Source organism: Gymnoscopelus braueri (assembly GCF_963280865.1).
Source record: "Gymnoscopelus braueri genome assembly, chromosome: 4".
NCBI classification, from domain to species: domain Eukaryota; kingdom Metazoa; phylum Chordata; class Actinopteri; order Myctophiformes; family Myctophidae; genus Gymnoscopelus; species Gymnoscopelus braueri.
In genome coordinates this window covers 429,955-446,169 of record NC_137605.1, presented here as the reverse complement: position 1 = coordinate 446,169, position 16,215 = coordinate 429,955, and the positions used below count along the sequence as shown (strand labels likewise).

Genomic DNA, 16,215 nt, shown 5'->3' with positions numbered 1-16,215 from the left:
ACTGTACTGCATCTGTCATTGTAATATGATTAAATTAAATTAAATTAAGTGTCAATAATAAATCATATATTTATTTATATTTAAACATTGACATAATAAAATGTAATACTCAAAGTGTCATTACACATACTGTAAGCTATAGTCAACAGGTTAAGAGTTCAAAATGCCAGATCAACACATGATTTTATTCTAATGTGTTTCAGAGATGAAAGCATTGATGGATTTATCCAACCAGCCTCTGACGTCTTCAGGTAGGTTCTCTGTTTTGTCTCTCACTCTGTAGTCTGAGGTCCTCATATATGGAGATCCATCTGTCCAGAACCGCAGATCCAACCCATATGCCCATTAATGGGCATGCCCTTATATGGACATATATCAGAGATATCCATATGGGCATAAAAGGGACGAGGAGAGACAGATACAGAGATACAGTATATTAGGTATTACGTAAGCTCCATATCAGGTCAAGTGAGAAGGAGTCGAGGTGGCAGTATGATGGACATGTATATAAGAGGCACATAACTACATTCAGTCCAACTATGAAGCCATCCTGGTGACATCTACCCCAGGTTCAGGGAACGCTACAGCAGACCTACAGCGTGACAGCTTGAGGTTTTATTTCAGGAGATATGATGCAAAATATAGAATGTGGTTATGCTGGAAATTAAAATGGCCCCAATGGCTCTATGGTAATGATTACTATCACAATATAGAGCTATTTAACACTGTTACTGAACAAACACTCTATAGTAATGATTATAGAGCTTTAACCTTTTAACAAAACATGTTATTTCAACCAAAACAATATCACTTACCCTCAGTGGTGTAAAGTAACTAAGTACATTTACTCAAGTACTGTACTTAAATACAATTTTGAGGTATTTTTACTTTACAGGAGTATTTCCAAATTGCAGTACTTTTACTTCTACTCTACTACATCTCAGAAGCAAATATTGTACTTCTACTCCACTACAATTATTTGAAAACTTTAGTTACTAGTTACTTTGTAGATTTTGATTATTATTACAAAACATACATTAACCACTTTAGCCCTATATACATTTCAGCCATTTGAAATGCTCACAATGCGTCACATCGTGACGCATTGTAGATCTGCTATTTTCAAAAGATTGTTATACATTTTAAAACTTGTGAAATGAGATATTCTGCATAATGAGTACTTTCTACCTTGGTACTTTAAGTACATTTTGATAAGGATAAGGATAATTCCTTTAACAGGTCCGTTCATGAAAGTCCTTGCGGTCTTGTTTCCAATGAGGGCCTGTGAGCAATGAGGGGTTAAGAGTCTTGCTCAGGGACAAATTTCATTTCATCGACACATTTGCTGGCCTGGCCTGGAATCGTACCTGGGGCAACCAGGGCCTCTGGCTCCCTAGGCGGGCTCACTAACCACTCAGCTATGGCCGCCCATAAATACCAATACTTTTTTACTTTTACTCAAGTAAATTCAGAATTTCTGACTTTTACTTGTAACAGAGTATTTCTACATTGCAGTATTGATACTTTTACTCAGGTAAAACATTTGAGTACTTTTCCCACCACTGCTTACCCTACTGTACCTTTAATAATTTGAATGATAGTAAAAACATTGCTGACTAGGCCTGTTGTTACAGCAGTACTTATCTAAATGAGTACAACATACAATAATACTTCTAGTGAGAGTGATTTTTTTCTTCAAATGATTCATTTACAAATTACCTATTGTTCTTTCTTTCTTTCTTTCTTTCTTTCTTTCTTTCTTTCTTTCTTTCTTTCTTTCTTTCTTTCTTTCTTTCTTTCTTTCTATTCTTTCTTTCTTTCTTTCTTTCTTTCTTTCCTTCCTCATTTATCAGATCTCATAACAAATGATGAAGACATTCGTATTGTGATGGTGGGGAAGACTGGATCTGGAAAGAGTTCCTCAGGAAACACCATCCTGGGTTATGAAGCATTTATATCCACGTTTTCACCCTATTCTGTGACATCTACCTGCAGTAAGGCCAGTGGTGCAGTGGCTGGTAGAAAGGTTTCTGTTATTAACACTCCAGGCTTGTTTAACACTACGTTCACCATGAAACAAACCCTGGAAGAGGTGTATAAGTGTATTACTTGTGCTGCTCCTGGTCCTCATGTGTTCCTGGCTGTGATCAGACTAGAGACATTCAGAGAGGAGGAGAGGAACGTTGGGGCAAAGATTCAGAAAGCATTTGGACAAAGTTCAAATGCTTTTTTTTTACTTCAGAAAGCATTTGGACAAAGTTCAGATAAATACACCATGATTCTCTTCACTCATGGTGACGGGCTTAAAGGTTCATTTGAAGACATTGTGAATGATTCTCCAGAACTACAAGAATTAATCAGCAAATATAGAGGTTTTTATCATGTCTTTAACAACGAAAGCAAGGATCCCTCCTCTCAGGTCTCTGAGCTGATGGTGAAAATCAACCGGATGGTGCAGCAGAACGGTGGAAGCCACTACACCAACGAGATGTTCCAAGAAGAAGCAAGGAGACAAGGTGAGAGAAACCAGTCATTAACTCATTAAAGGAGAGTAACTGGGGGGGGGGGTCTTGTCATACAGGGTGGGCCTCATGATTTGATTTGATTTGATTAACCCATTAAGACCGGGAACGCATCTGTGTCACTTAAGATTTCTTTGGCTATTCAAAAATAGCAGATCTACAAGCTCATAGCGCGGCACCGAGTGCTGCACTATGAGCTTGTAGATCTGCTATTTTTGAAAAAAGAAGTTGAAAATGTGTGCAAATCTTTGAATATTTATACATTTTTAACTCAAATCTTTGCTTCTGGGGGTCCTTGGAACAGAATATTCTCAGATGGGGGTCCACCGCCAAATACACATCATTTTGGGGTCCTTGACGTGAAAAAGTTTGAGAACCACTGATATTATAGCAACACTACAATTATGTAAAAAATAAAATAAAATAAAAACTGTTAGGGTTTAGAAGACATTTGTAGAATCCCCCAGAAGCAAAGATTTGAGTTAAAAATGTTTGCATTAAAATTATATCTATCTATCTATCTATCCATCCATCCATCCATCCATCCATCCATCCATCCATCCATCTATCCATCTATAGATATATAGATCTGCTATTTTTGAATAGCCAAAGAAACCTAAAAATGACACCGATGCGTTCCCGGTCTTAATGGGTTAATATTTGTCTGGTAACAATTTAATTTGATTCTATGATCTAAATGTTCTATATTAAAGCTGCACTACGTAACTTTCCTCTTCTACCCCGGATTTGAACCCGGTTTCCCACGCAAGTGCTGACACCATTGAGCTACTAGAGCCTGCCTGCTTGCAGAGGATGAATTTAATCAAAATCAAAATACGTGTCAGATCCTTTGAGACCTTTGACATGATCTAAATGTCTCAATAGAAGAGCAGGGAGACACAATACAACCACCCTGATTATATAAGTTGTAACAACATACTCTACCATACAGATACTGTAGAACAAAATTGTATTAATTAAAGTTACGTAGTGACACTTTAAGGCACACGGATACTTTTACAACAGTTAATACATGCAGTCAGATACAAAAAAAGTTAAAAGGTACTAATGCCTGCTTAATAAGTGCTTTATCGTGTTGTTAGGTTTATGTTTTATTGTTTAAAGGTTAAAGCTCTATATTGTTATAGTAATCATTGATATAGAGTGTTTTCAGTCACTAGGGTCTACCTGTCTCTCCAGCACACACATGGCCCAACTAACTCCACAATTTCCATTAAAAATCCTCAATATTCTGCCTGTAACACCAGCAGCTTCCCATACTGTTACTGTACTTGCACGATGTACAATTAATATCAAACCCATTATGACCCAATACTTATGCAAATCACTTCCGCGGGTAGTGCAACGTCAAAATGGTCACGTCTTTTGGACAACAGATCTACAAGCTAACAACGCCTCACGCGTCGACGTGTTGTTGCCTTGCAAATCTACTGCCAGTAGCCCCTCCCCCTGTAGAGCACACAGCACAGATAACGACACAGGGAGATGGAGAGAGGGAGAGAGGGAGAGAGGGAGGAGAGAGAGAAAGGCAGAGAGACAACACAAAACTTTTTGGTCAGAGTCGCGAGTGAGGGAGAGACAGACAGACAGACAGACACAGACAGACACAGACAGACAGACAGACACAGACAGACACAGACAGACACAGACAGACACACAGACACACAGACAGACAGACAGACACACAGACACACAGACAGACACACAGACACACAGACACACAGACAGACACACAGACAGACAGACACACAGACACACAGACACACAGACAGACAGACAGACACAGACAGACACAGACAGACAGACAGACACAGACAGACACAGACAGACACAGACAGACACACAGACACACAGACAGACAGACAGACACACAGACACACAGACAGACACACAGACACACAGACACACAGACAGACACACAGACAGACAGACACAGACAGACAGACAGACAGACACAGACACAGACAGACAGACACAGACTGACAGACAGACACACAGACAGACAGACACAGACAGACACACAGACACACAGACACACAGACAGACAGACACAGACAGACAGACAGACACAGACTGACAGACAGAGACACAGACACAGACAGACAGACACAGACTGACAGACAGACACACAGACAGACAGACACAGACAGACACACAGACACACAGACACACAGACAGACAGACACAGACAGACAGACAGACACAGACAGACAGACAGACACACAGACAGACACAGACAGACAGACAGACACACAGACAGACACAGACAGACAGACAGACACACAGACAGACACAGACTGACAGACAGACACACAGACACACAGACAGACACAGACAGACAGACAGACACACAGACAGACAGACAGACACACAGACAGACACAGACTGACAGACAGACACACAGACACACAGACAGACAGACACAGACTGACAGACAGACACAGACTGACAGACAGACACAGACTGACACACAGACACACAGACACAGACTGACAGACAGACAGACACAGACTGACACACAGACACAGACAGACACACAGACACACAGACACACAGACACAGACTGACACACAGACACAGACAGACAGACAGACAGACAGACAGACAGACAGACACAGACTGACAGACAGACACAGACAGACACAGACAGACACACACACAGACACACACAGACACACACAGACAGACACACACAGACACACAGACAGACAGACACACAGACAGACACACAGACAGACAGACACAGACAGACAGACAGACACAGACTGACAGACAGACAGACAGACACAGACTGACAGACAGACACACAGACAGACAGACACAGACAGACACACAGACAGACAGACACACAGACAGACAGACACACAGACACACAGACACACAGACAGACAGACACACAGACAGACAGACACAGACAGACACAGACAGACACAGACAGACACAGACAGACAGACAGACAGACAGACAGACACAGACAGACAGACAGACACAGACAGACACAGACAGACACAGACAGACACAGACAGACACAGACAGACAGACAGACTGACAGACAGACACAGACAGACAGACAGACACAGACAGACACACAGACAGACAGACACACAGACACACAGACAGACAGACAGACACAGACAGACACAGACAGACACAGACAGACACAGACAGACACAGACAGAGACAGACAGACACACAGACACACAGACAGACACACAGACACACAGACACACAGACAGACAGACAGACTGACACAGACAGACACAGACAGACACAGACAGACACAGACAGACAGACACAAAAAAACTCTCCCTCACTCGCGAGTGAGGGATAGACAGACAGACAGACAGGTACAGACAGACAGACAGACAGACAGACAGACAGACAGACACACAGACACACAGACAGAGAGGTGGAGAGAGAGTGTGAGACAAAAAAACACGCTTGGCCAAACGCACACGCAAAGCCACGAGAGAGAGAGAGAGAGAGAGAGAGAGGGGGACGGAGAAAAAGACAGACAGACAGAGAGACAAAACTTTTCTCAGAACGTCTGTGCAAACGCGGAGAGAGACACACACACAGGGCAAGGTGAGAGAGAGAGAGGGAGGGGGAGAGAGAGACTTGCAGAAACAAGCGTGCACGCCAGTGTTGCCATGTACACTAATTATAAGCGACTTTGCCCTACTTTTCACAGCGCTCTCAGCAGTGTTGCCATGTCCGAATATTATAAGCGCCTTTGGCCAACTTTAACAAAATGGTTTCTCTAACACTGTGAGGTGGCTGTCAGGTGGATCTGTGATGCGAAGTGGGCGCTACGTCACGCTAGATGTGAAAGCCGTGCAGTGGCTCGAACTTCTAGTCCATATAATTGTTATGCTAGAAGGCTTGCTCTCTATTCTAGTGATTATGAAACTTTTAGGAACCAACAACCAGTAGGCTACAATATACTGTAGCTGTAACTCTAGCTTTATCAAATTACCAAAACTGTGATGGACTATACAAACAGGAGATAATATTACAGCAAATGAGAGATGCAAAGTGTTTCTATTTTAAAACATAGAATGTTCATAAACATGTTTAAATGTGTGTCGCCTACAGAGTCTCGCTCTAGCTTACTTTTCATTCCCCTGCTGCAGTGAGTCAGTTTGTCGACCAACACCGGCGTGAGCTGATTCAGAGAGTGACCAGGGTCGACCACATCCTGGATCTGCTCCTTGAGAAGGGTGTCATCAGTAGTGAGGGTTACAGTGTGGTGAGGTCAAAGGCCAACCTTCAGGACAAGATGAAGGAACTCTATCGTCTCCTGCAAACCACAAGAGCCAAAGAGGTTTTCTACAAAGGTCTTGAGGAACATGAGAAGAGTCTTCTTGCTGATCTGAAGTAATTATCTTTTGAATTCATTTTCAGGTCAAAAGAGACTTTGAAGACCATGTTACTGAATGAATACTTTATTAGCAGTTTGCAAAAGAAAAGTACAGAAAAGTACAGTTCAATACAAGGTCTGTTAAGAGGATTGTCAGTGTTATTATTTATCACTCTTTAATCCATTAAGACCGGGAACGCATCTGTGTCATTTTAACATTTCTTTGGCATTTCAAATCTACATTTCAGATCTACAAGCTCATAGCGCGGCACCAAGTGCTGCGCTATGAGCTTGTAGATCTGCTATTTATTTTAAATCTTGGTCCCTGGAACAAAACATTTTGAGATGGGGGTCCGCGGCCAAATGCATCTCATGTTGGGGGTCCTTGACAAAAGTTGGAGCACTGATGTAACAACATACTCTTAGGATTTACAAAACATGTTTAGATAGATTTGGCCGCGGACCCCCATCTCAACATGTATTGTTCCAGGTACCCCCCCCCCCCCCCCCCCCAGAAGCCAAGATTTGAGTTACAAAGTTGTAGTAGGATTTAGAAGATTGTAGAGATTCGCTTCGAAAAATATATATTCAAAGATGTCCACGAATTTTCATGATTTTTCAAAAATAGCAGATCTACAAGCTCATAGCGCGCTATGAGCTTGTAGATCTGCTATTTTTGAATAGCCCAAATAAATCTTAAAATGACAGAGATGCGTCCCCGGTCATAATGGGTTAACCACTGAAGAGCTGTACTTAGTCATTTGACAAATAACTAAAAAAGTGCAAAACATGTCACAATGCCATGAGTTGTGGGCTTGTAGATCATTATTTTGCCTATAACAGGGTTCCCGCGGGTCCTTAAAAAGTCTTAAATTGTCTTAAAGAAATATCGGGAATTTAAGGTCTTAATTTGTCTTAAATTTGACCGTAGGTATTAAATTTGAAGATGATGTTTTTAAGGCTCATGGGAAAATGAAAGCCATAAACATTTGTGCGTATTCTAGTGTTGAGTTTTCCATAAAGATATATTATCAGTACGCTCCTCCATCTCTCCCATTGTGTTGAGAGCGGTTGAGAGACGCACACACAGCAGTCAGTGTGTGTTCCATAGGTTGATAGCCCCGCCCTCCCCTGTCTCTCTTCTCCCCCTCTCTCTCTCATTCACTCAGCTGGAGCTTGTCTCGTTGCTCAGCCGTCAGCGCTGCAGTGTCGCTCGTTAATTAATTTGCTCCAGGTGTCTGTGTAAGCTCAGAAGCTCATTTAAGTGGGCATTGGGCCAAATCAGAGCCCCCGTGACCGTTTTGGTTGATAAAGATAGCAGTAGTTGTAGTTGAGCACTGTTTGTCAGTACTTGTTGCTACAGAGCATGCTAATGAATGCTAAGTGCTAACGAAAAATGTATGCTATATAACGGATGTCACTGGTTACAATGTGGAATAAAAACGAGGAACGCTTCCCCCTAAGCTGTCATCAGGCAACAGTTTCAAGTGATAGGAACAATGTTTGACTGATCAGAAGTAAATCAACTTGGATGCTGTTGTGCTTACACACACACACACACACACACACACACACACACACACACACACACACACACACACACACAGTGTGCAGTGGTTCTCACAGTGGGGTAAGGGGACCCCCAGGGGATCTTGAGGGAGTTCCAGGGGGTCCCCAGCTAAATAATAGATAGTTAGGAACCAAATAGACCTTTATGGGTCTGTAACACTAGACTGTCTAGAGTGTACAAATGGAACCATTTGTACACTCTTGAGTTAAATTAACATTGATTTTACATTATAAATTGGGGTCCCAGCACTATAAATGCCATTTGGGGTCCGTAGCCTAATGCATGTCAAACTGGGGATTCTTGAAATTAAAATAGTTGAGAATCACTGCTAGAGCTGTAAAAATCTTCTCTTATGGGGGTCCTTGGCATATCTTTTCAAATGGGGATCTGCGGGCTAATACGTGTGAATTTGGGGGTCCTTGACACACACACACACACACACACACACACACACACACACACACACACACACACACACACACACACACACACACACACACACACACACACACTCAAGCACCCTAATGCTTGAGAGACACTCATTTTATAGATTTTTAAAGGCCTGATCTAGAAAAATGCGAATGTCTATTTTAAAAAGGGTGATATTTATTTTATATTACCAGCCAGAGATAAGATGAGAATCAATCTGTAATAGGCTTATACAGTAAACAACACACTCACAGCCTTTGATAAAAACATCAATTGTGATTTAAGACATTTATTTGGGTCTCAAATTACATTTGTTGAGGTCTTAAAAGGGTCTTAAAAAGTCTTAAATTTTACTTTCAAAATGGTGCAGGAACCCTGTATAATGACATGCCCAGATCAGGGATGTCAGGTTGTAAGAGGTTAATTCTGGTGTATTTTAAATTCTTAAACGTGAATGTGAATGGGTGAATGTAATGCACATTGTAAATGTGCTATATAGTACAGTAAATATGCTATATAAATATGCTCTATAAATGCACCATTTTCCATTTTAAATCCTATATTTTGTGATCCAGAATTAGACAATCCAGATACATTATATTCTTGTATTTCAAAGTAATCCCTGATCCTGATTCAGACTGTTCAACATTATAGATCCTGAACATCAGTTCTTTAATTCTACTGTATACAGTAGATGTATGTCCATCTAGTGGATATGAACAACATAAAGGAACATTATATTACAGATCAGTGCTTTAATCGTTCATCTAGTGGATCTGAAGTGAAGAACAGACACTATAGTGATCTAGAACTATTTGAGATTCAAGAAAGATGCAGAAATATAATTTCAATTCAAATTCATAACATTACTGTACCTCTTTAACCACACAGGTCTAGAGGGGAGGATCCAAACCTAGCGCTGGAATTCAACGCCGGCTCCCCATTGCTTCCCCAACCTACGTCACCAGATTTGGAGCGAGGCCCCTCTGCACTCTGATTGGTTAGGAAAATACAAGGTTCACTCCCACTCCTACACCACAGTTCCTGCAACGTTACCGCAGGCTTTTTTTCTTTTGAAACAAAAAAAGAACGCATGGGTTCCCGAGGCTTATGTCAACCTGACATCACTATTTTGGAAATGACATTTTCTTAGCTGTATGTGTCCTGTCAGCATTATCACATACTCTTTCACTTTACTCTTTACTCAGGTTGTATTTTGATCTTTCTTTATAATGTTTTATATTCTACCTTTATTGATAAGTAAGTAACATGTATTTGTAGAAAACCAGGAAGTGCTTCAAAGGCAGAATAAAACAATTGCCATTTAACTCATCAACCAAAAAGAGTTGAAGGACATGTCAGAGATCTGCTGGTCACAGAAATATACATATATGATGAAATGACTAAGGGTGCAGTTGAAAATTGTGAGGGTGCACACCAGTGGCGACGCATTCGCGCGTGTGCATGCGTCCCGACCCGAAAATGTGTGGTTATTGGGTGGATGTTGGGCGTTTTGGGGCGTTTTTTCGTTACTTTATTTCTGTTTTAGGGTTAGGGTTAGGGTTAGGTTAGGCTTATGTTATTTAATTCATATTTTTTGCCTAATTTTGCCGATTTTTTTAATCAAAAAATTAATTATAAAAAAAAAAAAAAAAGAATATATATATAATTTTAAAACAAACTGAGGGGGCACAATTTGAAACTGAGGGTGCCAGGCCCCCTCAGGCACCCCCGTGGCGCCGGGCCTGTGGATCTGGTCAGTTGGCTGGCAGCAGTATTCTGGACTGTCTGTTACACTGTTGTAAACATGAAGAGATGATTTAAAGAGACATTTTAGTCTCCAGACACACTTAGACATCATAGATGTTTTAGAGTATATAGAGGAGTGACATTCAGCAAATTGTCCACTAGGCTCGGGAATCGAACCGGGGACTCGCTGTGAGACATCAGAGTAGCTATCAGACGCCCTAATGAGGGTTTTAATGATTTATTCTGCACTTTATTCTGCACTGTTATTTTTGTTTTACTTTAATACATGTTTTATTGTTTATATTTCCCAGTCTATGAATAGCCTATGAAAAGCTGACCTGACCAACATAACTTTAGAATCAATGAATGAGGTCTCTGTGGTAGAGTCTCATAGACACTGTCATATCCACATCTCCCTGTCATAGTAACATCCAATGTTATCCTTTTATTACAGTAATATTATCATAATATTGTTCACATCTCACTGATCAGAATAATGCATGTACAGTAGAGCCCCCCCCCCCCCCACTGAGCCCAACAACACATTCCACAGAGCCTTGTTGTGTGTATTTTGTCTCAATGTGGAACCAGGTTCTACATTGAGACAAAATACATATTTGGACGTTTGGACCTTTTTATATACGTAAACCTTTAGAATGTGTCCGTTAACCATGATTAAACATCTATGACGTCATATCAATACATAAAGTTACAGTCGTACTGTATGTGTGGCAGGTACACTGGGTTGGTCTACATCTGCACAAATCATTCCTTATATTCTACTGAATTAAATGAGGTATTGTAAAATATTGTACGAGTAACAATTATAGATTATACTTAAGTGATTTATTCCATTAATATTCATTTATTCCACAAATATGTATTTATGACATCATTTCGGTTAATTAGACATAAACAAATATAGTGATTATTATTTTATTTTGTGGTTAAACGGTCTAAACGTCCCATGACTCCCATCCCTACTCCTGTGTCTCCTGTCCCGTCAAATTGGAAACAGTAATCTCAGTAATAATAGTTTAAAAGTGGAGATATTTTACTGACATTAAATGTCAAATGAATATGAAACTAGAGGTCAATTAGCTGACCTCAAGTTAACTATTGGATGAGTTGTGAGTACAAGTTAGCGTTGTGCACACATACAGTAATATGTATTATTATTGTCGCTGCTGCTCAATGTCAGGCTAGTAGTACTACAAATACATTGCTATGCAATTCAGCACGACTGCTTCATGCTCAGAGAGAGAGAGAGAGAGAGAGAGAGAGAGAGACCGACCATGTGGTCCTTAAAACTAATAGCCTACAATAGTTGGTAACAGGATAGGTGGGCATTAAGGAAGAGTGGGCACCTCGGTGTTAAATTGGCTATTTTCACCAAAATGAAAAGTTTAGGCCTGGGCCGTAGCGTGACGGTCCAGGCTGCAATGCCAGCCTGACAGTGTCGCGGGTTCGACTCCCAATCCCGGCAACCTTGCTGCGTGTCACCCCCCCCCATCTCTCTCCTCATTTCCTGTCAGCCTACTTTCCCTCTCTAAATAAAGCCATAAAAAGCCCCCAAAAAATATTTTAAAAATAAATAAAGTAAAGTATACATGATTAGATGAGTCACTGCCCATCTTTCACTGCAGGCTGAAACCCACCTCTTCAGGAAACACTACCTTGGTAATCTTGGTTGTAATCTTAGCACTAGGTATACTCTTAGTTGCTTGTTTTAGAAAATAATGCACTTCAGACTTCTGATGATTAATAGTTTTGTTCCCTACCTACTGTATGTTGAATGCACTTATTGTAAGTCTCTTTGGATAAAAGAGTCTGCTAAATGACTGTAATGTAATGTTGGATTAGAACATTCGACAATTTTCTCTGCAATTGCTACACAACCTGTATATCCAGTCCTTTTGGGGCATAAACAATAAGTTGAAAGATACAATTGAGTCTAATAATGATGTACCGTGTATGTTAACATCATGTATACTTTACATATAACAACATTTTTAAAATATTACATTTTTAAACATTTTGGACAAAATAGCCAATTTTACATGGAGGTGCCCAGATGTCCCTAGTGCCCACCTATCCTGTATCCTAATAGACTATTAGCCTTCCCCATTCTCTGCCTATGGTTTCTGGTCATATTATTGATCACTTATTTTGTATGTCCGTGGCAAAAATCTAATTTTGAGAAAATGTTCTCCACAACTGGAATGGTGGTGACCGTGTACTGCTAGACTCGGCCCTCAAATTTGACAAACAAATGAATGCCGTTGTCAAAGGAGAATTCTTCCAATTAAGACAGATCAGCAAAATAAAAACCTTTTTATCAACCCACGGCCTGGAAAAAGTCATCCATGCCCTCATCTCCTCCCGCCTAGATTAATGCAATTCATTATACTAGTGTTTCTAGTGCCTCTCTCTAAGGGTTATGCCTTGGAGAAATGGATGGACATTGTTTATGTTCTCCCACATTTTTTATTTCCTCAGCTATTTGCCTTCCTGTTATGGTTTATATATTTGATGCTTTTTGTTTTGTTTGCAGTTGTATGTATTTGATGCTTTTTGTTGTGTTTTAACCTTGATGTACAGCACTTTGGTTGTCTTTAAATGTGCTTTATAAATCAAATGGACTTAACTTGACTTGTAGTGTTTACCACTGGGATTATCAGGTATTTATCTTTGTCAATTTGTAGCGTACATATATCACACCAACATGTTGTCATGATTGGAATATGTTTTGAATATTAATTTCAGCATCGACTGCATTGAGTCCAGGAAACATGTACAGTACTGTACATAGAGTACTGTACATAGAGTACTGTACATAGTGTACATAGTCACATACCATATACTGTTTTACTAAATTAATCCTCTCATGTCTATGTGCATATCAGTCACATCTATCATTATCATTAAGCTTCTATAACCTAATAATATTAGATTACAGGTATATGTTAAATCAATCACTAATAGAAGAATTATGATTATGATAGATTGACAGTTGAGATGACATTAGATGAATGTACAGATCTATGCTGATCTGATCTATGCAAGTTTGATAAATGAGGACCTTAATGTCGTAACACGGCAAGTGGTCCACGCGGGCGGTACCGATCGGATCAGCGGGGCCACTTGCCGTGTGAAAGGACCCTTAATGTCTCAATGCTAATAATAATATTAATAATGCATTTTATTCATAACGCACTTTACATTCTTATTAATCTCAAAGTGCTACAGGTTAAAAACCTGAGCTACAGGTCAAAGTGCTACAGGTTAAAAACCTGAGCTACAGGTCAAAGTGCTACAGGTTAAAAACCTGAGCTACAGGTCAAAGTGCTACAGATTAAAAACCTGAGCTACAGGTCAAAGTGCTACAGGTTAAGCCTGGCATAAAAACACCTTATAGGCAACCAAACAATTTCAAGGGACCCAACTAGGCTAGACTAAAGGGCCAAAGATTTTTTTTAAATGCTTAAAGCTTCATGTAAATATAATGTACATGTAATGTTTTGTATTTGTTTATTGTGTAATTATTTTTTCCATGTTGCTGAATTGAATACATAGGACCACAATGGAGACTTTGTTGTGTTTTCCTTTTAGTCTTAATGTCTGACTGTACCTCTGTGGTGTTTTACATTTTCTGTCTAATAGTATTTTTAAAAAGTGCCTTGTTGAAATGTGTTAAAATAAAATGGCTTTGCCGATCAATAGTGTTTGATTTATTGATTTGTAGTTTTTAATTGTATTTATGAGACTTGAGTCACGTATTTGATCGTCCTGCTGAACTCTGTCCATCATGTCTGCTGAGGATTAGTGATGTCTGTGTGCAGACATTAACCATAATAATAATAATAATAACAAATATAGCTGCAAGCAGCGATAATACGGGGCCAGTCATTGCAGAGAGAAGAAAGAAAGAAGCAATGATAAGTAATATGCACAATAAGCCATAGAAACATAGAAGACTGAACTTGAGAGAAAGAAGACCATGCAATTAACGAGCATTTTAAACCCTTACTAACCTTAACCTCAGTAAAACAACGCCTAAGCCTATCCTCAAGAAACACTATGTGTTATCCTAATAATGCCAAATCATGATCACCTCAATACATTGTCCCGGACAGGGATCGAACCAGCGATCTACGGACTCCGAGGTTGCCTCTCTTCTCATTGAGCTAGATATATGGCCTCCCTGGTAGTGTCTGTTGATATAAGTATTTCCGTCCATTATGAACCAAGCCTCTGTGTCCTGAACTACTCTAGATCACTGGATCACAAACCATTTACCAATAAAGGCATTTTTGTGTCTCCTCGGAACGAAAACTAGTGAAAGTAGCCGATCTACAAGCTCACAAAACGTTGCTATCTGAAAAGTTGTGAGATTGTAGATCGGCTATTTTCACAATGAAGTTTGTCATACATTGCAAAAACATACTCTCTCCAAGAAGCATTTCATGTTATCTTTAACAGTTGCACATGCATTAATTGATACTGTCATGTTTTGTGCGATACAATTGAAAAGTAGCCAGCAAGAGGCGGGCTTGAACTGGCGACCCTGCGATCCAGAGGCTGATGCTGAAGCGAGACGCCATTGGACCAACAGACCAGAACCAGTGAAAAAAGAATTCACAATAACACTAACACTAAGATCACTCGTTCACAAACCATTTACCAATAGAGAAATTGTATGTCTCCTCGAAACCGAAACCAGTGAAAGCAGCCGATTTACAAGCTCACAAAACGTTGCTATCTGAAAAGTTGTGAGATTGTAGATCGGCTATTTTCACAATGAAGTACGTCATACATTGAAAAAACATACTCTCAAATTTAACTGTTTTTCATATAATTCAAAATGGTGGGGGATCTAAAGGTCAGAGGTCAAAAGTCAGAGGGTGAAAGTTGTTCAGCATGAAGAGACGCATATGTATATCCAAGTTTCATGGCTGTAGGTCAAACAGGGCATGAGTTGTACCTGTTCAAAGTTGGCATTTTTCAATTGAGTGCTATAGCGCCACCTTTGGACGAAAGATTGTGAGAATTATTTCTTGATAGTTTTTCATGACCATCTACCATATGGCCAAGTTTCGTAAAAAGCGACAGAACTGCGAAAAGTGGCAGAAGAAGTGACAGAATAAAGCGAATAATAAAACAGGTCCAGAGCTGAGCTCTGGCCCCGTAATAATGCCAATATCAAAACGGAGCCATGCTGGCAGCCTGGCCCCGTAATAATAATCGCATCAGTGACACGGTCCTGCAGATTCCTCCTCTACAACATCAGGAGGATTCGCCCCTTCCTCACGGAGAAGGCAGCCCAGGTGCTCATCCAGGCTCTTGTCATCTCCCGCCTGGACTACTGCAACTCCCTCCTTGCTGGTGCCCTGGCGTCTGCCATCAGACCTCTGGAGCTTGTTCAGAAAGCTGCGGCTCATCTGGTGTTCAACCACCCCAAGTTCTCCCACACAACCATCCTTCTCCGTTCTCTACACTGGCTCCCCGTAGCGGCTCGCATCCAGTTTAAAACCCTGCTGCTAGCCTATAGGGCAGTGAAAGGA

General features: G+C 40.4%; 1 protein-coding gene across 1 annotated transcript; it reads left to right on the top strand.

Annotated features, from left to right (window-relative positions):
* Positions 1-207: 207 nt before the first annotated feature.
* Positions 208-14,371, top strand: LOC308084112 (GTPase IMAP family member 9-like). The gene is made up of 4 exons (XM_080426623.1): positions 208-251; positions 1,854-2,516; positions 6,677-6,920; positions 9,794-14,371. Exons 1-4 carry the CDS (start codon positions 218-220, stop codon positions 9,897-9,899), a joined length of 1,047 nt encoding a protein of 348 aa, XP_080282749.1. The 5' UTR covers positions 208-217; the 3' UTR covers positions 9,900-14,371.
* The last annotated feature ends 1,844 nt before the right edge of the window (positions 14,372-16,215 follow it).

Coding starts and splice junctions, on each gene's coding strand:
- LOC308084112 (XM_080426623.1), top strand. CDS start 218: ATGGATTTATCCAACCAGCCTCTGACGTCTTCAG. Junction 252..1,853: donor CCAGCCTCTGACGTCTTCAG/GTAGGTTCTCTG, acceptor CTCATTTATCAG/ATCTCATAACAAATGATGAA. Junction 2,517..6,676: donor AGAAGAAGCAAGGAGACAAG/GTGAGAGAAACC, acceptor CCCCTGCTGCAG/TGAGTCAGTTTGTCGACCAA.